We start from the raw sequence: 26,846 nt of genomic DNA, 5'->3' as shown, positions 1-26,846 counted from the left end.
GCACTAAGCGGTTCGATAGGTCTGCCGTCATTGGTACTGTACAATCCAAATTCCTTCTGTCCATTACCTTGATATGCTCTTTGTCATCGTATTCTGTCATGGCGTTTGTGGATTCAGGCGCTGCCCTGAATCTGATGGATTTGGATTATGCTAAACGTTGTGGGTTTTTCTTGGAGCCTTTGCGGTGTCCTATTCCGTTGAGAGGAATTGATGCTACACCTTTGGCCAAGAATAAACCTCAGTACTGGACCCAGCTGACCATGTGCATGGCTCCTGCACATCAGGAGGTTATTCGCTTTCTGGTGCTGCATAATCTGCATGATGTGGTCGTGTTGGGGTTGCCATGGCTGCAAACCCATAATCCAGTATTGGATTGGAACTCTATGTCGGTATCCAGCTGGGGTTGTCAAGGGGGTACATGGTGATGTTCCATTTTTGTCTATTTCGTCATCCACTCCTTCTGAGGTCCCAGAGTTCTTGTCTGATTATCAGGATGTATTTGAAGAGCCCAAGTCCGATGCCCTACCTCCGCATAGGGATTGTGATTGTGCTATCGATTTGATTCCTGGTAGTAAATTCCCTAAAGGTCGATTATTTAATTTATCCGTGCCTGAACACGCCGCTATGCACAGTTATGTGAAGGAATCCCTGGAGAAGGGACATATTCGCCCATCGTCATCACCACTGGGAGCAGGGTTCTTTTTTGTAGCCAAGAAGGATGGTTCGCTGAGACCATGTATTGATTACCGCCTTCTTAATAAGATCACTGTTAAATTTCAGTATCCCTTGCCATTGTTATCTGACTTGTTTGCTCGGATTAAGGGGGCTAGTTGGTTCACTAAGATAGATCTTCGTGGTGCGTATAATCTGGTGAGAATCAGGCAAGGAGATGAATGGAAAACTGCATTTAATACGCCCGAGGGTCATTTTGAGTATCTAGTGATGCCGTTCGGACTTGCCAATGCTCCATCTGTGTTTCAGTCTTTTATGCATGACATCTTCCGTGAGTATCTGGATAAATTCCTGATTGTTTACTTGGATGACATTTTGATCTTCTCAGATGATTGGGACTCTCATGTGAAGCAGGTCAGAATGGTTTTCCAGGTCCTGCGTGCTAACTCTTTGTTTGTGAAGGGATCAAAGTGTCTCTTCGGTGTGCAGAAAGTTTCATTTTTGGGGTTCATCTATTCCCCTTCTACTATCGAGATGGATCCGTTTAAGGTCCAAGCCATCCAGGATTGGACTCAGCCGACATCTCTGAAAAGTCTGCAAAAATTCCTGGGCTTTGCTAATTTTTATCGTCGCTTCATCTGTAATTTTTCTAGCATTGCCAAACCATTGACCGATTTGACAAAGAAGGGTGCTGATTTGGTTAATTGGTCTTCTGCTGCTGTGGAAGCTTTTCAGGAGTTGAAGCATCGTTTTTGTTCTGCCCCTGTGTTGTGTCAACCAGATGTTTCTCTTCCGTTCCAGGTCGAGGTTGATGCTTCTGAGATTGGAGCAGGGGCGGTTTTGTCACAGAGAGGTTCTGGTTGCTCAGTGTTGAAACCATGTGCTTCTTTTTCAGGAAGTTTTCGGCTGCTGAGCGTAATTATGATGTGGGCAACCGAGAGTTGCTGGCCATGAAGTGGGCATTCGAGGAATGGCGTCATTGGCTTGAAGGAGCTAAGCATCGTGTGGTGGTATTGACTGATCATAAGAACCTTACTTATCTCGAGTCTGCCAAGCGCTTGAATCCTAGACAGGCCCGTTGGTCGTTATTTTTTGCCCGCTTCGATTTTGTGATTTCGTACCTTCCGGGCTCTAAAAATGTGAAGGCGGATGCTCTGTCTAGGAGTTTTGTGCCCGACTCTCCGGGTTCATCTGAGCCGGCGAGTATCCTCAAGGAAGGAGTCATTGTGTCTGCCATCTCCCCTGATTTGCGGCGAGTGTTGCAAAAATTTCAGGCGAATAAACCTGATCGTTGTCCGGCGGAGAAACTGTTCGTCCCTGATAGGTGGACTACTAAAGTTATCTCTGAACTTCATTGTTCGGTGTTGGCTGGTCATCCTGGAATATTTGGTACCAGAGAGTTAGTGGCTAGATCCTTCTGTTGGCCATCTCTGTCACGGGATGTACGTACTTTTGTGCAGTCCTGTGGGATTTGTGCTAGGGCTAAGCCCTGCTGTTCACGTGCCAGTGGGTTGCTTTTGCCCTTGCCGGTCCCAAAGAGGCCTTGGACACATATTTCGATGGATTTCATTTCTGACCTTGCCGTTTCTCAAAAGATGTCAGTCATTTGGGTGGTCTGTGATCGCTTTTCTAAAATGGTCCATCTGGTGCCCTTGGTTAAATTGCCTTCCTCCTCTGATTTGGTGCCTTTGTTCTTCCAGCATGTGGTTCGTTTGCATGGCATTCCTGAGAATATTGTTTCTGACAGAGGTTCCCAGTTTGTTTCGAGGTTTTGGCGAGCCTTTTGTGGTAGGATGGGCATTGACCTGTCTTTTTCCTCGGCTTTCCATCCTCAGACTAATGGCCAGACCGAACGAACCAATCAGACCTTGGAGACATATCTGAGATGTTTTGTTTCTGCAGACCAGGATGATTGGGTGTCCTTTTTGCCGTTGGCTGAGTTCCCCCTTAATAATCGGGCCAGCTCGGCTACCTTGGTCTCTCCATTTTTCTGCAATTCTGGGTTCCATCCTCGTTTCTCTTCAGGACAGGTTGAGTCTTCGGACTGTCCTGGTGTGGATTCTGTGGTGGACAGGTTGCAGCAGATCTGGACTCAGGTAGTGGACAATTTGACCTTGTCCCAGGAGAAGGCTCAACTTTTCGCTAATCGCAGACGCCGTGTGGGTCCCCGACTTCGTGTTGGGGATCTGGTTTGGTTATCTTCTCGTCATATTCCTATGAAGGTTTCCTCTCCTAAATTTAAACCTCGTTTTATTGGTCCGTATAGGATTTCTGAGATTCTCAATCCTGTGTCTTTTCGTCTGACCCTCCCAGACTCCTTTTCCATACATAATGTATTCCATAGGTCGTTGTTGCGGAGATACGTGGCATCTATGGTTCCATCTGTTGAGCCTCCTGCCCCGGTTTTGGTGGAGGGGGAATTGGAGTATATTGTGGAGAAAATTTTGGATTCCCGTGTTTCTAGACGGAAACTCCAGTATCTGGTTAAATGGAAGGGTTATGCTCAGGAAGATAATTCCTGGGTTTTTGCCTCTGATGTCCATGCTCCAGATCTTGTTCGTGCCTTTCATGTGGCTCATCCTGGTCGGCCTGGGGGCTCTGGTGAGGGTTCGGTGACCCCTCCTCAAGGGGGGGTACTGTTGTTAATTCTGTGGCTGAATTCACTCCTGTGGTCACAAGTGGTACTGCAGCTTCTGAGCTTCCTCCCTCAGGTGTTCTGGTGAGTTCGTTGGCTGCTTTGTTATTTAACTCCACCTGATTCTGTCTTCCTTGCTCCTTGTCAATGTTCCAGTGTTGGACCTGAGCTTCTGGATCTTTCCTGTGGCCTGCTGCTCTGCTTAGATAAGTGCTTCTTTGCTTTTGTTGCTACTTTTTCTGTCCAGCTTGTCTATTCGTTTTTGCTGGAAGCTCTGAGACGCAAAGGGTGCACCGCCGTGCCGTTAGTTCGGCACGGTGGGTCTTTTTGCCCCCTTTGCGTGGTTTTTTGCTTTAGGGTTTTTTGTAGACTGCAAAGTTCTCTTTGCTATCCTCGCTCTATCTAGAATATCGGGCCTCACTTTGCTGAATCTATTTCATCCCTACGTTTGTCTTTTCATCTTGCTAACAGTCATTATATGTGGGGGGCTGCCTTTTCCTTTGGGGTATTTCTCTGAGGCAAGTCAGGCTTGTTTTTCTATCTTCAGGCTAGTCAGCTCCTCAGGCTGTGCCGAGTTGCATAGGTAGTGACAGGCGCAATCCACAGCTGCCTTTAGGATAGGTTCAGGTATTGCGGTCTACAGAGATTCCACGTCTCAGAGCTCGTTCTATTGTTTTTGGGTTATTGTCAGATCACTGTATGTGCTCTGATTGCTGGCACACTGTGTCACTGGATTGCCTACATAACAGTACTCATTGCTAGAGAGCTATTCTCACTTACATATATTTCTGCCAGGGGAGGATATACCGTATCTGTAGAACAATGCTGCGTGGTTGGACAATAAAGCAGAAAATGCCTATGTCTTCTTAGCATGGAAAAACATTTTAGGGAATCCAACAGCAGGCTTTAACCCTGACAAATTAAGTAGCTGCATTCCTCATTTTAGATTGATTTCTAGCAACCTATTGTTTAAGGAATGTTGCCAGCATAATTGTAAAGCCATCATTTTAATCTTGTGGTGATACATATTCTAATTAGTTAGGCTTGTCAGGAAGGTGAGCACTTAGTACAGAGGAATCCAGCCCAGACATCGAATTTCATGCCCACAGACATATAGTTGTAGTCTTTGTAGTGACCCTTCGCCATGTCCGTGCTTAATAAATTTGTATTTGTAGCATGAAATAAATGCCCTCAGTATTTGACAGTATGAAAGATGTTATGCATGACGATGAAACAGTTTTGTAGAACTTCATCTCCAATATTTATAATCAAACAGGTAGGTGGTACACCCAGCGAATTAGAGTTAGGCCGAGGGTGCTAGTTCCTCTGGCGCCAACCACTGAGCTCCTGTAGACCAATGGTAGACAGAATGATCGAACTGCACTCCTTAAGGCCCTTGGAGAAATAGGATTTGACAGTATTTCATATCCATTGATTACACTTCATTAAGTACAGAATTACATAATGTTTTGGGTGAAAGACCCTTCATCTGATTTATAGGCTATGTTCACTGCATATAGGTTGAGGGGACCCAAGTGCCCTTGTGGGAAGGTTAATGTTGGTCACATATCAAGACTAATACAAAATTAGATTGAATGTCTTCTATTAGACAATTTGAGTCCAGGATGAAATCCACAACGGTTATGATTGAAAAAGAACAAAAACTTGGAGAGACCATGGTCACAACACATTTCTTTGAAATCGGTCACAAAATCTAAGATCTAAGATAGCTGGAGTTAGAGGAAGTGACCCCAGCGGATTCACAATCGTTATATTGGAAACTTCTACAGAGAGAGGTGTTTTGGATTTACTCCTTGGAATCACTCTCCCCCAAACGATTAAATGCAGCTTGCAATTTCAATGTCTACTTGTGATTGCTGATTTTTTTTCACTCTGTCTAGGGCTGGATTTATATTGCTTATTTTACTATGAAATAATAATTTCTCATTGTGTGCTTACAGGATTACACTTATGATCTGTGGCTTGCTTTATCTGCTATGCAATATTTTCAGAATATTATAATATCTTTCTAGTATTGATTATAATATTGTAATTATGTGTATGTACGGTGGTGATTGTGTTTTTTCCTGTTTTGTTTAGTTTATTTTGGGTGGTCATTTTGTAATACATGTGTATGGATTCCAACACCTGATATGCTGCATATTATGTGATTATCGCTATATAAGGAGCACCCAAGGGATATAATACATACTTGAAAAAGGGGCCCACCCCTGGAAATGCAACAGGTTCGTGGCTGCACGCTCATTCCATGTCCATGATATCTCCATGAAAGGCTGGTTGTATCTAGAGCTGATGCAGGTTACTCCATGAATTTGCTCTGGATCAATTCATCGGACTTACTGGTGGTACCATCTTTAAAGGCTATTCTATGCATCAAGTATTTGCATTATATTCATTCCAATTTCCAAGTATTTTTTCTTGTATTTATTATATCTTATGGAAATGATTACTATAAGTAAATAATAGCAACTTTGAAAATTATTCAGACTTGTGTCCTTTTCAGTACGCCTTGCACATGTGTTTTTTTTAGCATATGTTCTATGTGGTTTTGGATCCCAAACAAGGACAATCAAGGAATCAATTGTATCAAGGCCTGAATCCTCTTGACTTATACAGTGATCACAGTAGTGTTTGTTTGATGAAGGGCTTTTCACCCGTAACATTACATAAAACTGTACTTACCATGATGTAACCAATGGATATGAAATACTGGCAATAAATCCTACTTGAAGCATATACACGTACCTTTAGGTGTGCAGTTCACTCTGTCTACCTCTGACATTTACAAGTGACAGATGACTGAGGGTTAGAGTTTAGTCTAAAGGTGGCACTTATTTTTTTGATCTTTCTCTTGAAGACAAAGCAGTAGGAAGAAGCTTCTTCTAATGCCAGTTGCCTTTTGCCACAGATTGGTTTGTGAGAAGAAGAATGAAAACTGCTCATCTCCTGGGACACATATATTAGACATATAATATGACTATTTTCTACATTTATCATTAATTTCTGCACCTATGCTTATAAATAAGGACTGCATTTCTCATTTAGAGCAATTCAATAACAAGAAGTCGTTATTTGACATTTTAACTGCAAGTTTTGTAAAACAAAAAAGCATTGTTGTTTGTTATTTCTCCTGATTAGGAAGGAGATTTGCTGAAAAGACAAACTCTTATTTTCCATTCCAAGCATAATAAACAATAATCAAGCTACAGTGCAAGAATATTCAATTACTTAGAAAATATTGCCATGAAAGTAATCAAATTAAGAGATAATTTGTGGTAACTATTAGATTTTCTGAGTTACAGTGTGATTGCATTTAGTTTCACAGCAATGTATTTCTTTTTTATATTCAATGTTTTACATAATATATAAGGTACAGAACAAAAGTTTGGACACACCATCTCATTTAAAGATTTTTCTGTATTTTCATGACTATGAAAATTGTGAATTCACACTGAAGGCATCATAACTATGAATTAACACATGTAGAATTATATACTTAACAAAAAAGTGTGAAACAACTGAAAATATGTATTATATTCTATGCCACCTTTTGCTTTGATGACTGCTTTGCACACTCTTGGCATTCTCTTGATGAGCTTCAAGAGGTAGTCACCGGAAATGTTCTTCCAACAATCTTGAAGGAGTTCCCAGAGATGCTTAGCACTTGTTGGCCCTTTTGCCTTCACTCTGCGGTCCAGCTCACCCAAACTATCTCGATTGGGTTCAGGTCTGGAGACTGTGGAGGCCAGGTCATCTGGCGTAGCACCCCATCACTCTCCTTCTTGGTCAAATAGTCCTTACACAGCATGGAGGTGTGTTTGGGGTCATTGTCCTGTTGAAAACTAAATGATGGTCCAACTAAACGCAAACCGGATGGAATAGCATGATGCTGCAAGATGTTGTGGTAGCCATGCTGGTTCAGTATGCCTTCAATTTTCAATAAATCCCCAACAGTGTCACCAGCAAAGCACCCCCACACCATCACACCTCCTCCTCCATTCTTCATGGTGGGAACCAGGCATATAGAGTCCATCCATTCACCTTTTCTGTGTCGCACAAAGACACGGTGGTTGGAACCAAATATCTCAAATTTGGACTCATCAAACCAAAGCACAGATTTCCACTGGTCTAATGTCCATTCCTTGTGCTTTTCAGCCCAAACAAGTCTCTTCTGCTTGTTGCCTGTCCTTAGCAGTGGTTTCCTAGCAGCTATTTTACCATGAAGGCCTGCTGCACAAAGTCTCCTCTTAACAGTTGTTGTAGAGATGTGTCTGCTGCTAGAACTCTGTGTGGCTTTGACCTGGTCTCTAATCTGAGCTGCTGTTAACCTGCGATTTCTGAGGCTGGTGACTCGGATAAACTTATCCTCAGAAGCAGAGGTGCCCCTTGGTCTTCCTTTCCTGGGGTGGCCCTCATGTGAGCCAGTTTCTTTGTAGCGCTTGATGGTTTTTGCAACTGCACTTGGGGACACTTTCAAAGTTTTCCCAATTTTTCAGACTGACTGACCTTCATTTCTTAAAGTAATGATGTCCACTCATTTTTCTTTACTTAGCTCCTTTTTTCTTGCCATAATACAAATTCTAACAGTCTATTCAGTAGGACTATCAGCTGTGTATCTACCAGACTTCTGCTCAACACAACTGATGGTCCCAACCCCATTTATAAGGCAAGAAATCCCACTTATTAAACCTGACAGGGCACACCTGTGAAGTGAAAACCATTCCCGGTGAGTACCTCTTGAAGCTCATCAAGAGAATACCAAGAGTGTGCAAAGCAGTCATCAAAGCAAAAGATGGCTACTTTGAATAACCTAGAATATAAGACATATTTTCAGTTGTTTTGTTTTTGTTAAGTATATAATTCCACATGTGTTAATTCATAGTTTTGATGCCTTCAGTGTGAATGTACAATTCATAGTCATGACAATACAGAAAAATCTTTAAATGAGAAGGTGTTCCGAAACTTTTGGTCTGTACTGCAGTATTTAACAATTCTACAATAATTCTATAACTTCTGTTGCTGCATTACTAGTGATCTCCAGAGACATGCTTGGCAGTTGGTCTTCAATTCTCCACCAGGCATCCTCTGGTGCTAACAAAGTCATGGTACTGATGGGTCTCGTAAGGGCATCAGGTAGCCAGGATGCTGACACAGAAGTCAAAACCAGCAGCCACCGTTGACTGGACCTGGGCATTATTAATCAAATTGATCATCTCTAGCTTTTATTTCAGATTTGTCACAACAGACTCAATGGGTCTTTACAAAAAGGTATATTTCTTTTTACGCAGCAAGCACCAATAGAGCCATACCACTAATTAAATAAGGCTAGGGTCACATTGCGTTGTGACCGCGTTTAACGGACTACATTACACCATGGCATAACGCGGAGTAACGTAGTCCGTTAACGCCGCCGTAGCCTGTAATGGCGAACGCATCGCTAGCGCACGCCCACATTGGGCGTGCACTAGAGATGTGTCGCCATTTGAGTGACAGACCGCGAACGCTGCTTGCATCGTTCACGGTCCATTCCTCGCTAGCGCAGATCGGGGATCTGCGCTAGCGGGATCGGCTAACGCGATCCCTTTTGGGACATTGCATTAATGCAGTCCGTAGCGCTATGCGCTAAACGGACTGCCCTAACGCAATGTGACCCTAGCCTAAATGAAAAAGTGCAGAAAGGTTCTTTTTAATACTTTGTATTGATTTTCATCATACATAAGCCATTCACTGGGGTTTAGAACTATAGCGTTACATCAAAGGAAAGCAATGACATGGAAAGCTTTGAAAGAAATGTTCCTGCAATTATGTTTGATTCACTCAATAGCAAGATTTGCATGAGAGATACAGGCAGACTTCGGAACATTATTGTTTAAATTAGAGTGAGGCCTATGTACCTCATGATCTGGGATTAAAAGTATTGGGAGTGTGTGTATTCTGGGTCTGATCTGGTGCTGGCTGGCTAATAGTTTTCTACATTTTTTATTTTATGGGTTTACTATTTAATGATGTGGTTCATACTTTCAATGAATATCGCAAACTCAAAAAAAACATAAGCTATGAGGCAAATAACAAAAAAGTATCTAAACATTAAATGGGGAGCTAATCAAGACAGGCGTTTTATGGATCAGTCTAGATGAAGAGTCCACTGGGGTAAAATGTCCAAAATTCATTGAGAGACATCTTTCAGCATCCAATTTGGCATACTCTTGCTTATAGTTGATGCCACTATTGTGGCAAAAGTTAAAGTGATTCTGTCTGGTCATGCAAACAAAGCTCCTCTCACTAACTTCACCCAAAGTTTTGAAAAGTTGGCAGAGCTGGCATAAAGATGCCAAAAGTAACCAAATTTTGGAATGTTTTCTATGATAAAAAGCCCTTATTTAAAGGAAATCTGTCACTATGCTTTTGCTACCTCATCTTAGAGTAGCATAATGTAGGAAAAGACACATTTATTCCATGTATTACATAGTTTACTGGTGCAGCTGTTGGTTTGTTACAAAATGCAGAAGTTGTTGTGACACAATCAGAGTTCTTAAGGCCCCTTCACATTAAGCGACGCTGCAGCGATACCGACAACGATCCGGATCGCTGCAGCGTCGCTGTTTGGTCGCTGGAGAGCTGTCACACAGACCGCTCTCCAGCGACCAACGATGCCGGTAACCAGGGTAAACATCGGGTAACTAAGCGCAGGGCCGCGCTTAGTAACCCGATGTTTACCCTGGTTACCATCCTAAAAGTAAAAAAAAACAAACGCTACATACTTACCTACAGCCGTCTGTCCTTTGGAACATTTGGAAACGTTCATTTGGAAAGCTTGACATGAGAGGTATCTTATCGTAGCTCTCAGTATGTTTGTATGCTCCCACTCATACAGAATATTTCCTGCAGACTAAACTTGAACTCTGCTATATCACAACCTCTAACCTTATTATGTCTTGTAATATAATTAAACACCCTGTAGCTGACTCATATGATAGAACCATTATGACTAACTGTTACGTCAAAGTAAAATTTTAATTTTTTTCACTTTCTGGTTGCAAAACTGTAAACTATTAGTGGTTTACATACCTCATCTACACGTCCCACAGCACCATAAATCTTTGCTATCTGTCCAATAAGACATGGGAACTGTTCACCAATTCCTTTTAACACAGAAAGAGACCCAGCCAGGGTCAGCGGTTCATATGATGAAATGTCTAATAATATGCTTACTACAATATCACTGTAGCTTGGATCAGATAGATATTTGGTAAGGGCAGGTACTGTTTCCGCAAGGACCTGAAAGGAAAAAAAACATAATATTAAAGGGTCAAAATGAGACAAAATATCTGTAAATGAAGGAGGGTTGAATTTGCAAGCCAGTGATAAAAGTAGGAATTCTAATTTTGTAATATACACTGCATGGTATATAATGTGCCTTTTTGGCTTTGCTATCTTGAAATACAGGAAATATATCGGTATATCTCTTTGTACCGTGTTAGCGAGTAGATAGAAAAATATTTAGAATTGAGAGTCCTTAGTGGTTGATACCTTCTAATGGCTAACTGAAAAAGGTACCAACCACTGAGGACTCTCAATTGTAAGTATTTTTCTATCTTGAAATAGTACTGCAACATTTGATATCACACAGAATTTAAAGGAATCCGAGTGAAAATGTCTTAGTAACAATTTTTCACTCTTTGTTTCATTGCAGCCACTTGGTAAATTCAAAAAAGTTCATTTTTTTCACATTAATGTACACTATGCCCCCATCTTGACTGAAAAAAAAGACAGAAATGTAGACATTTTTGCAAATTTGATAAAAAAGGAAAACTGAAACATCACATGGTCATAAGTATTCAGACCCTTTGCTTAAACACTCACATTTAAGTGACATGCTCTCCATTTCCTTGTGATTCTCCTTGCAATGGTTCTACTCCTTCATTGGAGTCCAGCTGTGTTTAAACAAACTAATAGGACTTGATTTGGAAAGGCATACACCTGCCTATATAAGACCTCACAGCACACCGTGCATGTCAGACCAAATGAGAATCATGAGGTCAAAGGAACTGGCCAAGGAGCTCAGAGACAGAATTGTGGCAAGGCACAGTTCTGGCCAAGGTTACAACAGAATTTCTGCAGCACTCAAGGTTCCTAAGAGCACAGTGGCCTCCATAATCCTTAAATAGAAGAAGTTTGGGACCACCAGAAGTCTTCCTAGACGTGGCCGTCCAGCCAAAAAGAGCAATCGTAGGAGAAGAGCCTTGGTGAGAGAGGTAAAGAAGAACCCCAAGATCACCGTGGCTGAGCCCCAGAGATGCAGTAGGGAGATGGGAAAAAGTTCCACAAAGTCAACTATCACTGTAGCCCTCCTCCAGTCAGGCCTTTATGGCAGAGTGGCCCGATGGCTCCTTAGTGCAAGACATATGAAATTCCTCATAGAGTTTGCTAAAAAAAAAACACATGAAGGACTCCCAGAGTATGAAAAATAAAATTCTCTGGTCTGATGAGATGAAGATAGACCTTTTTGGTGATAATTGGTATTTGTGGAGAGAATCAGGCACTGCTCATCACCTGCCCGATACAATCCCAACAGCGAAACATAGTGGTGACAGCATCATGCTATGGGGGTGTTTTTCAGCTGCAGAGACAGGACAACTGGTTGTCATTTAAGAAAACATGAATGTGGCCAAGTACAAAGATATCCTGGAGGAAAAGAAAACTGCTTCCAGAGTGCTTTGTACCTCAGAATTGGCCGAAGGTTCACCTTCCAACAAGTCAATGACTCTAAGCACACAGCTAATATAACAAAGGAGTGGCTTCAGAACAACTCTATGACCATTCTTGATTGGCCCAGCCAGAGCCCTGGAGAGACCTGAAAATGGCTGTCCATCAACGTTCACCATCCAACCTGACCGAACTGGAGAGGATCTGCAAGGAAGAATGGCTAAGATTCCCCAAATCCATGTGTGAAAAACTTGTTGCATCATTCCCTTGAAGACTCATGGCTGTACTAGCTTAAAGGGTACTACTCGATACTGAGCAAATGGTCTGAGTACTTATGACCATGTGATATTTCAGTTGTTCTTTTTTAATTAATTTGCAAAAAATTACTACATTTCTTTTTTTCAGTCAAGATGGGATGCAGAGTGTACATTAATGAGAATTTTATATTTTTAATTTACCAAATGGCTGCAATGACACAGAGTGACAAATTTATAGGGGTTTTAACACTTTCCGTACCAAGTTGGGTGAAGCCATTTATTGTCAAACTACTGTGTTTTCTCTTTTTAAATCATAATGACAACCCAACACATCCAAATGACCCTGATCAAAAGTTTACATACCCCATTTCTTAATTCCATGTATGGACCCCTATAACATCAAAGACAGCTTGAAGTCTCTTCTGGTAGTTGTGGATGAGGTTTTTTACTTTCTCAGATGGAAAAGCTGCACACTCTTCTTGGCAAAAAGCCTCCAATTCCTATAAATTCTTGGTCTGTCTATCATGAACTGCACGCTTGAGATCTCCCCAGGGTGGCTCAATGATATTGAGGTCAGAAGACTGAGATGGCCACTCTAGATCCTTCACTTTGTTCTGCTGTAGCCAATGACAGGTTGACTTGGCCTTGTGTTTTGGATCGTTTTCCTGTTGGAACGTCGAAGTACGTCCCATGCGCAGCTTCCAGGCTGATGAGTGCAAATTTGCCTCCAGTATTTGCTGATAACTTGCTGCATTCATCTTTCCTTCAACTTTGACCAAGTGTTCCTGTGCCTTTGTAGCTCACACATCCCCAAAACATCAGCGATACACCTCTATGCTTTACAGTAGGAATGGTGATCCTTTCATCATAGGCCTTGCTGACCTCTCTCCAAATGTAACGTTTATGGTTGTGGCCAAAAAGTTCAATTTTGGTCTCATAACTCCAAATTACCTTGTTCCAGAAGTTTTGAGGCTTGTCTCTGTTGTGCTATTTTGCATATTGTAGGAGAAATACTGTGTGGAATTTGCATAGTAATGGCTAGGGTTGAGCGACTTTTACTTTTTTTGGGTCGAGTCGGGTTTTGCAAAACCCGACTATCTCAAAAGTCGAGTCGAGTGAAATCGGCCGATTATCGCGAAAAGTCGGGGTCAGGGATCGACCGAAACACGAAACCCAATGCAAGTCAATGGGGAAGCATAGTCGGCAGTGAGTGGAGGCCAGGAAAACACCTACAGTGCCCATTTTAATGGCAAAAACATCCATTCTTGGTACTGAAGCTTGTCAATCCTAATTTACCTTATAATAATAGTTAGGCATTGGAAATTGGGGGTCATTTGGCTAAAGTTGTGGGGGGTATGGTTGGTTCAAGTATTTAGTGGGCCCAGGAAATGTGGACCACGTCATGGCAGTGGAGCAGGGAGAGGTAAGTATTTCAACTTTGCAAGTGCTGTGATCCTGAGCAAGCAGGGGGGCCCACTCGTTTGCATTGGCACTGGCACAGGACCCCTCAAAGTATGGCGGTGTGTTTGCACGGCGGGGGCGTCTCCCACCGGCAGCGACACTTTTGCGTACAATGAGGGGCCCTGTGCCAGTGACGTCGACAACGAGTATCCCCCCACCTGATGATGGAACCTGCACTTTCATCTGCACCTTCCTATTTGTCCCCATGTAAGGTGGTATAGTATGCGGAAGGGGAACCTCACTTTCAGCAGGGTCAGAATCTGGCTGTGTAGCGTGCAAGGGGAATGTAGCGGTCTGGGTCAATGTACCAGCAGAGTCATCTAGCACTGGCTGAGCAATGGGCAGGATAAGGAGGAAACACAGATATAGGCCCAAATAATAAAGTGGGCTAAAAACAGTTCAGGCAGCATTGGTGTGGTCAGTGGAGGACTATTGGAAGGAGGGACCGCAGACAGACTTAGTAGGCCTAACATACAAAAAAAGGTGGCTCTATGCACTTTTAAATAGGTTCCAGGGGTACACAGGCAGCATTGGTGTGGTCAGTGGAGGACTATTGGAAGGAAAGACTGCAGACAGACTTAGTAGGCCTAACATAAAAAAGGTGGCTCAATGCAGTTTCAATTATCTTGCAGGGGTACACAGGCAGCATTGGTGTGGTCAGCGGAGGACTATTGGAAGGAGGGACCGCAGACAGACTTAGTAGGCCTAACATAAAAAAAGTGGTTCTATGCACTTTTAAATAGGTTCCAGGGGTACACAGGCAGCATTGGTGTGGTCAGCGGAGGACTATTGGAAGGAGGGACTGCAGACAGACTTAGTAGGCCTAACATAAAAAAGGTGGCTCTATGCACTTTTAAATAGGTTCCAGGGGTACACAGGCAGCATTGGTGTGGTCAGCGGAGGACTATTGGAAGGAGAGACCGCAGACAGACTTAGTTGGCCTAACATAAAAAAGGTGGCTCTATGCACTTTTAAATAGGTTCCAGGGGTACACAGGCAGCATTGGTGAGGTCAGTGGAGGACTATTGGAAGGAGGGACCGCAGACAGACTTAGTAGGCCTAACATAAAAAAAGATGGCTCTATGCAGTTTCAATTATCTTACAGGGGTACACAGGCAGCATTGGTGTGGTCAGCGGAGGACTATTGGAAGGAGGGACCACAGACAGACTTAGTAGGCCTAACATAAAAAAGGTGGCTCTATACACTTTTAAATAGGTTCCAGGAGTACACAGGCAGCATTGGTGTGGTCAGCGGAGGACTATTGGAAGGAGGGACCGCAGACAGTCTTGGTTGGCCTAACATAAAAAAAAGTGGCTCTATGCACTTTTAAATAGGTTCCAGGGGTACAAAGGCAGCATTGGTGTGGTCAGTGGAGGACTATTGGAAGGAGTGTCTGACACAGTTAGTACTCCAAAATAATACATAGATGTTAATGTCTCGCAAAAAAACAAAATAAAAAAAAAAGGGTGGCATACTTAGGTACAGGGGTGGGCTCCTGTGATGACTTTCAGACATTGTTATTTGGCACAAAGTATTTACTGGTGTAAATGTAGGACAGGGCCACTGAATATTTTAAGTAGCATCATACATGTCAACAAATTGGTATTGTCATTGCCAGGCACTGAAGGATTTCACCGCATAGACTAAACAGCGGTGGAGCAGTGACAGATAATTTTGTAAGTGGTAAAGCACAGTTTGAGCTGGGGGGTGGGGGGCACTCTCTCGTGCCCTGCGGTACAGGCCCAAGGCTCCTCATGTTATAATGGTGTGTCTGACGTTGGGTGCGCGCCACCACCACCAGTGAAACTTCATTGTACTATGAGGGACCTGGTGCCAGTGCCGTCGACCAAAAGTGGGCACACCCACCTCTTCAGACAAACGGCACTCTCACAGGTGCTTCCGCCAAGTGGCGAGACCACGGCCACGAGGGGGGAATCAGCCCATTTAGGTAGGTGTAAACATGTCGTATGCTGGACATACAGCAGCTGCAAATGGAGAAATTGGAACACTCAGTAAGACCAGTCCAAAATAATTAGAAATCCATGAGTGGTTCATTTCAATGAAGGATAGATCATCAACATTTTGGGGTGCTCTGTGCTTGGGCACGCAGGACCGGCAGGTATATATACGGCTATTTTCTCTTATATCCCCCATTCATCTCACAGCAGACATTAGATGCATGTATGACAGTATAGTGCGGAAGGGGACATATTAGCACATTGTAGACTCAGTCTCTTTTTTTCCCTCTTATTTGCAAATTTTGCACATTATACTCTGGCACCTTTTTGCACCTTTTTATACAATATGTACAACTAGATTTTATTGATAACTTATTATTATTTTTATGTATTTTTAGCACTTTTTTCACTAGTTTATATACCTGGATGCACATAATAATATATTTATTTCATACATGCGCTTATAATTGTGAGATTGTTTGTATATATATATATTTTTTTTTTTCGTATTATTCTATACCTGTATACCTGCGTGTAATTATTCCCAAGCACATGCACTTTTGTGCTGATGTTTGCCATGCTATTATAATAAAGGCCTTTTTATTTGACTTACCTCTCTGTGGCTCCATTATAATATATAAGTATATTTTTTCCTTTTTATTTATATATATATATATATGTGGTTTGCTGCTAATATCAGTCCTTTGACAGCCCTTTGACCTTTTTTTTGCCAAACCCGGGTGGTCTGCCACTTCTTTTCCTTACTTTATAGCAACAAGTGATTTGTGTATACATTTATATATATTTTTTTAATATAGTTTTATTTGTTATTTTAAATATACTAAATACCTATTGTTGTTATTACGTTCCATCAACATTTTGGGTAGCCAGACGAGTCCTTTTTTCGGTCAGTATTGAACCAGCAGCACTGAATACTCTTTCTGATAGCACACTAGCTGCTGGGCAAGCGAGCTCCTGCAATGCATATTCGAACAATTCAGGCCAGGTGTCTATTTTGGATGCTCAGTAATCAAATGGGAATGACGGGTGAGGGAGAACATCGATAGGTGAGGAAAAATAGTTAGTAACCATACTGGACAAATGTTGTCTCCTGTCACTTTGAATTGATGCTGCAGTACCTGTCCTGTCTGCGGTCATTGTGAAATCACTCCACAACCTGGTCAGAAAACCCCTCTGTCCAACGCCACTTCTGATTTGTGCAACTCTAACACCTCTGCCCTGTTGCCCCCTGCAGCTCGTGTGAGAACCGTCACCGGCGCTGTGTGCTGGGAATGCCTGAATCAAACGGTCAACAAGAGTTGCTTGTTTGGTTGCCAATATTTGTTCAAGGTTCTCATGTGGCATGATGTTTTGCAGTTTCCCCTTACAGCGTGGATCCAAGAGGCAGGCCAACCAGTAATCGTCATCGGTCATCATTTTTATAATGCGGGGGTCCCTTTTTAGGATACGCAAGGCATAATCCGCCATGTGGGCCAATGTTCCAGTTGTCAATTCACTGCTTGTGCTGGGTTGAGGAGCACTTTCGGGCATATCAACGTCACTTGCCTCCCTCAAAAACCCTGAACCTGGCCTTGCAACGCCACCAGTTTCTTTTGCCCCCTGAGAAGCTTCCTCATCCAAAAAATACTCATCCCCATCATCCTCCTCATCCTCCTCCTCTTCACCCGCCACCTCGTCCAGTAGACTTCCCTGACCAGACAATGGCTGACTGTCATCATGGCTTCCCTCGTCCTCGGCTGCAGACGCCTGCTCCTTTATGTGCGTCAAACTTTGCATCAGCAGACGCATTAGGGGGATGCTCATGCTTATTATGGCATTGTCTGCACTAACCAGCCGTGTGCATTCCTCAAAACACTGAAGGACTTGACAGAGGTCTTGTAGCTTCGACCACTGCACACCTGACAACTCCATGTCTGCCATCCAACTGCCTGCCCGTGTATGTGTATCCTCCCACAAATACATAACAGCACGCCTCTGTTCGCACAGTCTCTGAAGCATGTGCAGTGTGGAGTTCCACCTTGTTGCAACATCGATGATTAGGCGATGCTGGGGAAGGTTCAAAGATCGCTGATGTTTCTGCATACGGCTGAAGTGTACGGGCGAATGGCGGATGTGCGAGCAAAGTCTGCGCACCTTCAGGAGCAGGTTGGGTAACCCCAGATAACTTTTCAGGAAGCACTGCGCCACCAGGTTTAAGGTATGAGCAAGGCAAGGAATGTGTTTCAGTTGTGAAAGGGCTATGGCAGCCATAAAATTCCTTCCGTTATCACTCACTACCTTGCCTGCCTCAAGATGTACAGTGCCCAGCCATGACTGAGTTTCTTGCTGCAAGAACTCAGATAGAACTTCCGCGGTGTGTCTGTTGTCGCCCAAACACTTCATTGCCAATACAGCCTGCTGACGCTTGCCACTAGCTGTTCCATAATCGGACACCTCGTGTGCAACAGTGGCAGCTGCGGATGGAGTGCTCGTGCGACTGCGGTCTGTGGACGAGCTGTCGCTTCTGCTGGAGGACAAGGAGGAGGAGGAGGGGGGCGAATGCCTACAGCCAACTGTTTCCTAGACCGTGGGCTAGGCAGAACTGTCCCAATATTGCTGTCCCCTGTGGACCCGGCATCCACCACATTAACCCAGTGTGCCGTGATGGACACGTAATGACCTTGGCCATGCCTACTGGTCCATGCATCTGTTGTCAGGTGCACCTTTCTACTCACAGATTGCCTGAGTGCATGGACAATGCGGTCTTTTACGTGCTGGTGGAGGGCTGGGATGGCTTTTCTTGAAAAGAAGTGTCGACTGGGTAGCTCGTAGCATGGTACAGCGTAGTCCATCAGGGCTTTGAAAGCTTCACTTTCAACTAACCGGTAGGGCATCATCTCTAACGAGATTAGTCTAGCAATGTGGGTGTTCAAACCCTGTGTACGCGGATGAGAGGATGAGTACTTCCCTTTCCTAACGAGAGTCTCTTGTAGGGTGAGCTGGACTGGAGAGTTGCATATGGTTGTACTAGCGGGAGTGCCGGTAGACATGGCAGACTGAGAGAGGGTTGGTGATGGTATTCTTGCTGTTGGCCTACATACAGTGTTTCCTACCAAGAACCTTGTGATTCCCTGACTGCTTTGGCCTTGCGATGAAACCTCCACATTTGCTGCAGGTGGTGTGGTAAACGTTGGGCTTACAGTGAGGGAAGGGATGTAGCGTTGCTGACTAGCTTCATTGTCAGAGGGTGCAACAACGTTAAGGGACGTTTGGTAGCTAGTCTAGGCTTGCAAGTGCATGGTGTTTAAATGTCTACGCATGCAACTTGTATTTAGACTTTTAACATTCTGACCTCTGCTGAAGGTCCTTGAGCATTTCTTACAGATGACTTTGCACTGATCATTTGGATGTTGGTTAAAAAAATGCCAGACTGCACTCTTCCTACTATTGGATACCTTTTCAGGCATTGCACACTGAGCTACTTTAACTGGATGGCCACGCTGTCCTACAACTGATTTTGGTTTTGCCACACGTTTTTGGCCAGATACGGGCCTGCCAGATGGAACCTGTTGCGATGTTGATGCCTGCTGCGACTCCTCCTCCTCCGCTTCAGAGCTACTGCTGGCTGCACCCTGTTCCCCCAATGGCTGCCAATCAGGGTGAACAACTGGGTCATCTATGACTTCCTCTTCTATGTCCTGTGCACCTTCCTCTGTGTCACCATGTAAGCCGGTGCTATAGCGTTCGTGAAGGGGCTCCATAGTCTCATCTGGGTCAGATTCTGGATCAGTACACTGCGAGGGCAATGTTGTGATCTGAGTCAAAGGAACAGCATAAGAATCTGGCCGTGGCTGTGCATCTGTGCACTCCATGTCCGATTCATCTTGTAATGGGCATGACCTGTTAACAATTTCCCTTTCTAACCCAGGAACGGTATGTGTAAAGAGCTCCATGGAGTAACCCGTTTGTGTCGCCTGATGCATCCTTCTAGGTTGTTCTGGGTGAAAAACGCAAGGAAGCGACTTGTCCCTGACCAGGAACATCCACTGACGACGCGCTGCTTTTACATTTTGCACTTTCCGAAGAGGAGGCAAAAGAGCTAGAGGCAGAGTCAGCAAGGAAAGCCAAAACTTGTTCCTGCTGCTCTGGCTTTAAAAGCGGTTTTCCTACTCGCAGAAAAGGGAGCGTTCGAGGCTTTGTGTAGCCAGACGATGACGGTGGCTGAACAACTCGAGACTTAGGTGCTATATTGCTTTTCCCACGACCACCTGATGCTCCACCACTACTACCTTCATTGCCAGCTGGCAATGACCGCCCACGGCCACGACCTCTTCCACCAGACTTCCTCATTCTTGGAAATATGTAGCCAAACTAACAAACGTTATTTGGTATTGTAAAACCAGTTACAAGGTGGACGCAAAATTGTTGTGAATTTAAATCTCCCTTTATAGGTGTGTGAGAGTGCAGGGAAAATCAGGCCCACTGTATTACAGTACACAGTTTCAGTGGCAGACAGTGGCTGACAGATATGCCACTAACAGGACTGACGCAGATGCACAGATTTGTCAATATTAATCTCCCCTTCTTTTTTGGGGGGATGGGAGACTAGTGAATCAATCTGGCCCACAGTTTTACAGTAGTGTTTCAGTGGCACAAAATGACAGACCGATACCACAGACTGGACTGGCACAGATGCACAGATTTGCCAATATTAATCTCCCCTTCTTTTTTGGGGGGGATGGGAGACTAGTGAATCAATCTGGCCCACAGTTTTACAGTAATGTTTCAGTGGCACAAAATGACAGACCGATACCACAGACTGGACTGGCACAGATGCACAGAATTGCCAATATTAATCTCCCCTTCTTTTTTTTGGGATGGGAGACTAGTGAAGCAATCTGGCCCACAGTTTTACAGTATTGTTTCTGTGGCACAAAATGACTGACAGATACAACAGACTGGACTGGCACAGATGCACTAATTGGCAATATAAATCTCCCTTTTTAGGTGTGGGACAGTGCAGAAAAATACAGGCCCACTGTTTCACACTACACAGTTTCAGTGGCAGAAAGTGGCTTGAAGATATATTAAAAAAGGGACTGTACTACAATTACTATCTCCCTACAGTAATCTCAGAAAAGTATGGCAGGCAGCAATAAAAAGGACTGCTGTGTTGTGAAAGGTAATTCAGTACCACAATGGACATAGAGGTCAGCGCACATACAGTGACCTGACAATAACCCAAAAAACAAGAACGAGCTCTGAGACGTGGGAACTCTGTTGACCGCAATCCCTAATCCTCTCAAACCACACTAAAGGCAGCCGTGGATTGCGCCTAACGCTCCCTATGCAACTCGGCACGGCCTGAGAAACTAGCTAGCCTGAAGATAGAAAATAAGCCTACCTTGCCTCAGAGAAATACCCCAAAGGAAAAGGCAGCCCCCACATATAATGACTGTGAGTTAAGATGAAAAGACAAACGTAGAGATGAAATAGATTTAGCAAAGTGAGGCCCAACTTTCTGAACAGAGCGAGGATAGGAAAGGTAACTTTGCGGTCAACACAAAACCCTACAAACACCACGCAAAGGGGGCAAAAAGACCCTCCGTACCGAACTAACGGCACGGAGGTACACCCTCTGCGTCCCAGAGCTTCCAGCAAGCAGTAAAAAACAAATTGACAAGCTGGACAGAAAAAAACAGCAAACAAATAGCAAAGAGGAACTTAGCTATGCAGAGCAGCAGGCCACAGGAACGATCCAGGAGGAAACAGGACCAATACTAGAACATTGCCTGGAGGCCAGGATCAAAGCACTAGGTGGAGTTAAATAGAGCAGCACCCAACGACTTCACCACATCACCTGAGGAAGGAAACTCAGAAGCCGCAGTACCACTTCCTCCACCAACGGAAGCTCACAGAGAGAACCAGCCGAAGTACCACTTTTGACCACAGGAGGGAGCTCTGCCACAGAATTCACAACACTGCTGCACACAAAAGTGTGGACAAACAAACAAGATAGCTGTGCAGAAAGGAAGGAACAACAGGATTTGTGCTTTGAAAAAAGCAGTTGGTTTGCACAGCGGCGTACAAACAGCAATGCAGCTATCAGGGAGCCTTATAAGGCAGCCTAATAAGCTACAGCGCTGATGCACCAAAAAAAAAATCCACTGTCCCTGCAAAGAAAAGGTGGTGTTGGACAGTGGAAATCGCTACAGCACAAGCGGTTTGGGGGTTTATATTCCTTGCCTAACGCTATCCCTGCATCTGACGAAGCGGCAGCAACCTCCTCCTATGCTCAGATCAGCAGCAGTAAGATGGAGGCCGGCGTGCACGCCCCTTTATAGCCAATGTGATGCCGCAGAAAGCAAGCCAATCACTGCCATGCCCTTCTCTAAGATGGTGGGGACCGAGAACTATGTAATCACGCTGCCCACACTCTGCATCCTCCTTCATTGGCTGAGAAATGGCGCTGAACGCGTCATATGAAACGCGACTTTGGCGCGAAGGTCGCGTACCGCATGGCCGACCCCACACAGGGATTGGGTCGGGTTTCACGAAACCCGACTTTGCCAAAAGTCGGCGACTTATGAAAATGACCGATCCGTTTCGCTCAACCCTAGTAATGGCTATCTTCTGGCAACTAGACCATGCAGCCCATTTTTCTTCAAGTGCCTCCTTATTGTGCATCTTGAAACAGCCACACTGCTAGTTTTGAGAGAGTCCTGTATTTCAGCTGATGTTATTTGTGGGTTTTCCTTTGCATCCCAAACCATTTTCCTGGCAGTTGTGGATTACATTTTTGTTGGTCTACCTGACCATGGTTTTGTTTTTACAGAGCCCCTGATTTTCCATTTGCTAATCACAGTTTGAATGCTGCTGACTGGCATTATCAATTTCTTGGATATCTTTTTGTATTCTTTTCCTGTTTTATACAGTTCAACAACCTTTTCCCGTAGATCCGTTGACAATTCTTTTGCTTTCCCCATGACTTACAATCCAGAAGTGTCAGTGGCTGGATGAAAGATGCAAGAGTCTGTCTGGATCTCAGAAACTCACCCAACTTTTATGCACACACACTGATTACAAGCAAACAGGTCACAGGTGAGAATGTTACCTTTAGTAACCATTCAAACCCATTTGTGTCAACTTCTGTGCATGTTATCAGGCCAAAATCACCAGGGTATGTGAAATTTTGATCAGGGTCATTTGGATGTTTTGGGTTGTCATTATGATTTAAAAAGAGAAAACAGAGTAGTTTGGCAATAAATGGCTTCACCCGACTACTAACCATGAGTGGAGAAAAAGATTTGGTGTTATCATTTATATTCTGTGAAATAAGGCTAAGAAAGCAAAAATTCTGCCGAGGTATGTAAAATTTTGAGCACAACTATATATATGTTTTGATTAATATTTCCTTGGAAAACGATATGTAAATGACATAGAGAATTGCTCTATGTATAAGCTCATGTTAAAATCGCATTGCAGTCGGATAGCAATAGCACTGCATTTTAATGTAAATCAGATGCTTGGTGTGAAAAATCAGATTGTACTCGCATGAAATATGCATGACACTCGCATGACATTTACATTACACTCGTCTGACTCTCCTGCATCAAAATCGGACCAATTTTAAAATTGCTAGTGTGACTCTTGCCTAAATGTGGTATTGCTTTTATCGCACTGACCAGAAGATATATAGCGCAATAGAAATGCATAAAAAATAAATATAACCAATTCTTTACCTGCTGTTGCTTTATCCATTCTGCCTCCCAAAGATCGCAGTAAGGCTCGGCGCACATTTATCATGTGCTCTGCGCCGAGTGCTTGCACTGGGGTTTCAGTGTAAATCTCTGAAATTTGTGATTCAGACGGGACCCGCAGCAGAAAATTCCCTATAATGAGACAGATGGAGATACTGTGGACACTGTCTGGACTATGATCCAGCGGTGTCTGTCTTTTTAGGCGAACATAAAAACACGGTCTGCCACAATTTTCTGTACTTCTAAAAAAAAGGACATCGCTGAACAGAGGTAACTCTGCTGCCTCATTTTAGTGAGTGGATCCTTCAAGGGTTCATCTGAATGATATCACTTGGAGATTTAGATGGAAACCCCAAAGTAAGTGCTTAGCGTAAAGCACAGGATAAATGCGATGTCAAAAGTTATGTAAAATGTTCCCAATAAAAGCTTCAACTCAATGCACACAAAAAATACCCACTCAGGTTCATCATTTGTCAATGGAAATAGCACAAAGGCTCTGGAAAAGAGAAATGGCTCCTCGCCTCCCCATAAGAAATTCATCAAATTCTGCACTCTCAAATCCAAATGCCCTTCTCCCTTCTGAGCCCCACATTGTGCCTCAACCACATTTAGTGTCCACATGTTTGTCATTTCTGTAGAGAAGAGAGCGTGCCTAATTTACAGGTGCATGTCTCCAGAAGCATGAGCTGGGCACAAGGTACTGGTCACTACAACAGCAGTTTGCAATTTTCACTCAGCAACATCCACTATTGTTTGTTTCTGGAAAAGGCCCATGGAGTCAAAATCGCCACTGCACCTGTAGATAAATTTCCAAAGGGCTAAAATTTTGGTATTAATGATGTAATTATTTTTTTCTTCACGGCTCGATGGTATAAAATTCTGTGACCCACCTGTTGTGGGTCACAGAAGAGGGCAATGATGGGGCACAGGAGAGGGCAATGATGGGGCACAGGAGAGGGCAATGATGGGGATGGTGGTGGAGGAGGAAATGATGGAAGTGGTGGAATGGGCAAGGATGGGGATGGTGGTGGAGGAGGAAATGATGGAAGTGGGGGAATGGGCAAGGATGGGGATGGTGGTGGAATGGGCAAGGATGGGGATGGTGGTGGAGGAGGAAATGATGGAAGTGGTGGAATGGGCAAGGATGTGGATGGTGGTGGAGGAGGAAATGATGGAAGTGGTGGAATGGGCAAGGATGGGGATGGTGGTGGAATGAGCAAGGATGGGGATGGTGGTGGAGGAGGAAATGATGGAAGTGGTGGAATGGACAAGGATGGGGATGGTGGGGGAGGAGGAAATGATGGAAGTGGTGGAATGGGCAAGGATGTGGATGGTGGTGGAGGAGGAAATGATGGAAGTGGTGGAATGGGCAAGGATGGGGATGGTGGTGGAATGAGCAAGGATGGGGATGGTGGTGGAGGAGGAAATGATGGAAGTGGTGGAATGGACAAGGATGGGGATGGTGGGGGAGGAGGAAATGATGGAAGTGGTGGAATAGGCAAGGAGGCGTATCTAGGGCAGTGGCGTATCTAGGAGGGGGCAGCCGGGGCATGTGCCCTGGGCGCTGCCGGCAGGGGGGCGCAGTCGGGCCACCTAATGTGGCAGTCTGCAGCATCTCCCCCGGCGGCTGCATTCTGCCGCCCCCCGCACTTGGAGTCAGCTGTTCTCTGCGCCGACTGTCAAGCTGACAGCCGGCACAGAGAAGCTGCAGAGCGCCGACTCGCAACGTGTTAATAGGGAAAATGTGAATTTGGGCGGAAAATATTTTGGCATGGTGGGGGGGCCCCGTTTGAAAGTTCGCACCGGGGCCCATAACTTTGTAGTTACGCCACTGCCTGTTACCCTTGCAAAAATAAAAAAATGGGGCTAAAAATAATTTCTGTGGGAAAAATGTGATTTTTTTTAATTGTGAGGGCTCAATCTTATAAACTTCTGTTAAGCACCTGGGGGTTCAAGGTGCTCATCACACATCTAGATAAATTCCGTGAGGCATCTAGTTTCCAAAATGGTGTCACTTGTGAGGGGTTTCCACTGTTTAGGCACATCAGGTGCTCTCCAATTGCAAGATGGCGTCCACTAATTATTCCTGCAAATTTTGCATTAAAAAATGGTGCGCGTTCCCTTACAAGCTCTGTCGTGCACCCAAACAGTGGCTTTCCCCCACATATGGAGCATCAGCATGCTTAAGAGAAATTTCACAACAAATTTTGGAGTCCGTTTTTTCCTGTTATCTTTGTGAAAATAAAAAATAACAATTTGTGAAAAAAGTTAAATGTTCATATTTTCCTTCCTTATTTTCCTGTGAAGCACCTGAAGAGTTATAAACTTTTTGAATGTAGTTTTGAGCACCTTGAGAGGTGCAGTTTTTGGAATAGTGTCACTTTTGGGTATTTTCTGTCATGTAGACCCCTCAAAGTCACTTCAAAGGTAATGTGATTCCCTAAAAAAAATGGTTTTGTAAATTTTGGTGAAAAAATGAGAATTTGCTGGCCAATCTTAACCCTTCTAAATTCCTAATTTTATGTTTCAAAAATTGTGCTGATGTAAAGTAGACATGTGGGAAACATTATTTATTAACTATTTTGTGTGACATAGTGCTCTGATTTACGGACATAAAAATGTGAAGTTTACTCCAAATTTCCATTTTTTTCCCAAAAAACGCAAGTCAAATCAAATGAAGTTTACCATTATTATGAACTACAATATGTCACGAAAAAAAACATTCTCAGAATCAGTGGGATCTGTTTAAGCATTCTAGAGTTATTACCTCATAAAGTGACGCTGATCAGATTTGTAAAATTTAGCCTGGTCATGAAGAAGAAAACAGGTTTGGGAGCTGAAGGTGTTAAAGGGAGACTGTTAGCAGTTTTGCAACCTGTAAAAAAATATTTGGCATTGATAGAGAAATGGTTGTCAGTGGGCAACAACTGTTATAAACTTATCACTAAGCTGTAAGTCAGGGTAAGCAACATGGACTTGTGGCAATGATGCAGCAGAGCTAGACTGGAACAGTGATGATGAGAAGAGTTGGATATGCAGCACGGCCAGTGGATTTTTATTCAAATGACTTTATTTTTTAATTAAATCCACTATTATAAAGACTAATTGGAATTAGACAATTAACTCAAGGCAATTTGAATCCAATTGTTATGACTATGTTGTCGGGTGTCCCAGGACCAGGGGCTCTTTCCCTGTAATGACACGACTCTGTTGTTGGGTGTCCCGGGACCAGGGGCTCCTTTCCTGTCCCTAACGCTAGGGGCGCCCTAGCTCGCTCTGTTCCATGGATTACTTCTGATGGTTAAGACACCGAGTCCATGTACCTTGTCTAAGCTCCTGAATCCACTCTCAGTCTGTACCCTTCCCCACCCAGGG

At 43.9% G+C, this 26,846-nt stretch overlaps 1 protein-coding gene across 1 annotated transcript in view; it reads right to left on the bottom strand.

Annotated features, from left to right (window-relative positions):
* VEPH1 (ventricular zone expressed PH domain containing 1) overlaps positions 1-26,846 on the bottom strand; it is an 881,348-nt gene that overhangs the window by 633,167 nt on the left and 221,335 nt on the right. Inside the window, exon 5 of the mRNA XM_069726749.1 lies at positions 10,397-10,606. Coding sequence (XP_069582850.1) covers positions 10,397-10,606 — 210 coding nt within the window. The remainder of the gene's footprint in view (positions 1-10,396; positions 10,607-26,846) is intronic.

Source organism: Ranitomeya imitator, chromosome 5 (assembly GCF_032444005.1).
Source record: "Ranitomeya imitator isolate aRanImi1 chromosome 5, aRanImi1.pri, whole genome shotgun sequence".
Lineage (NCBI taxonomy): Eukaryota > Metazoa > Chordata > Amphibia > Anura > Dendrobatidae > Ranitomeya > Ranitomeya imitator.
The sequence above is the reverse complement of the archived record's forward strand: the minus strand, read 5'-3'. Positions and strand labels throughout refer to the sequence as shown.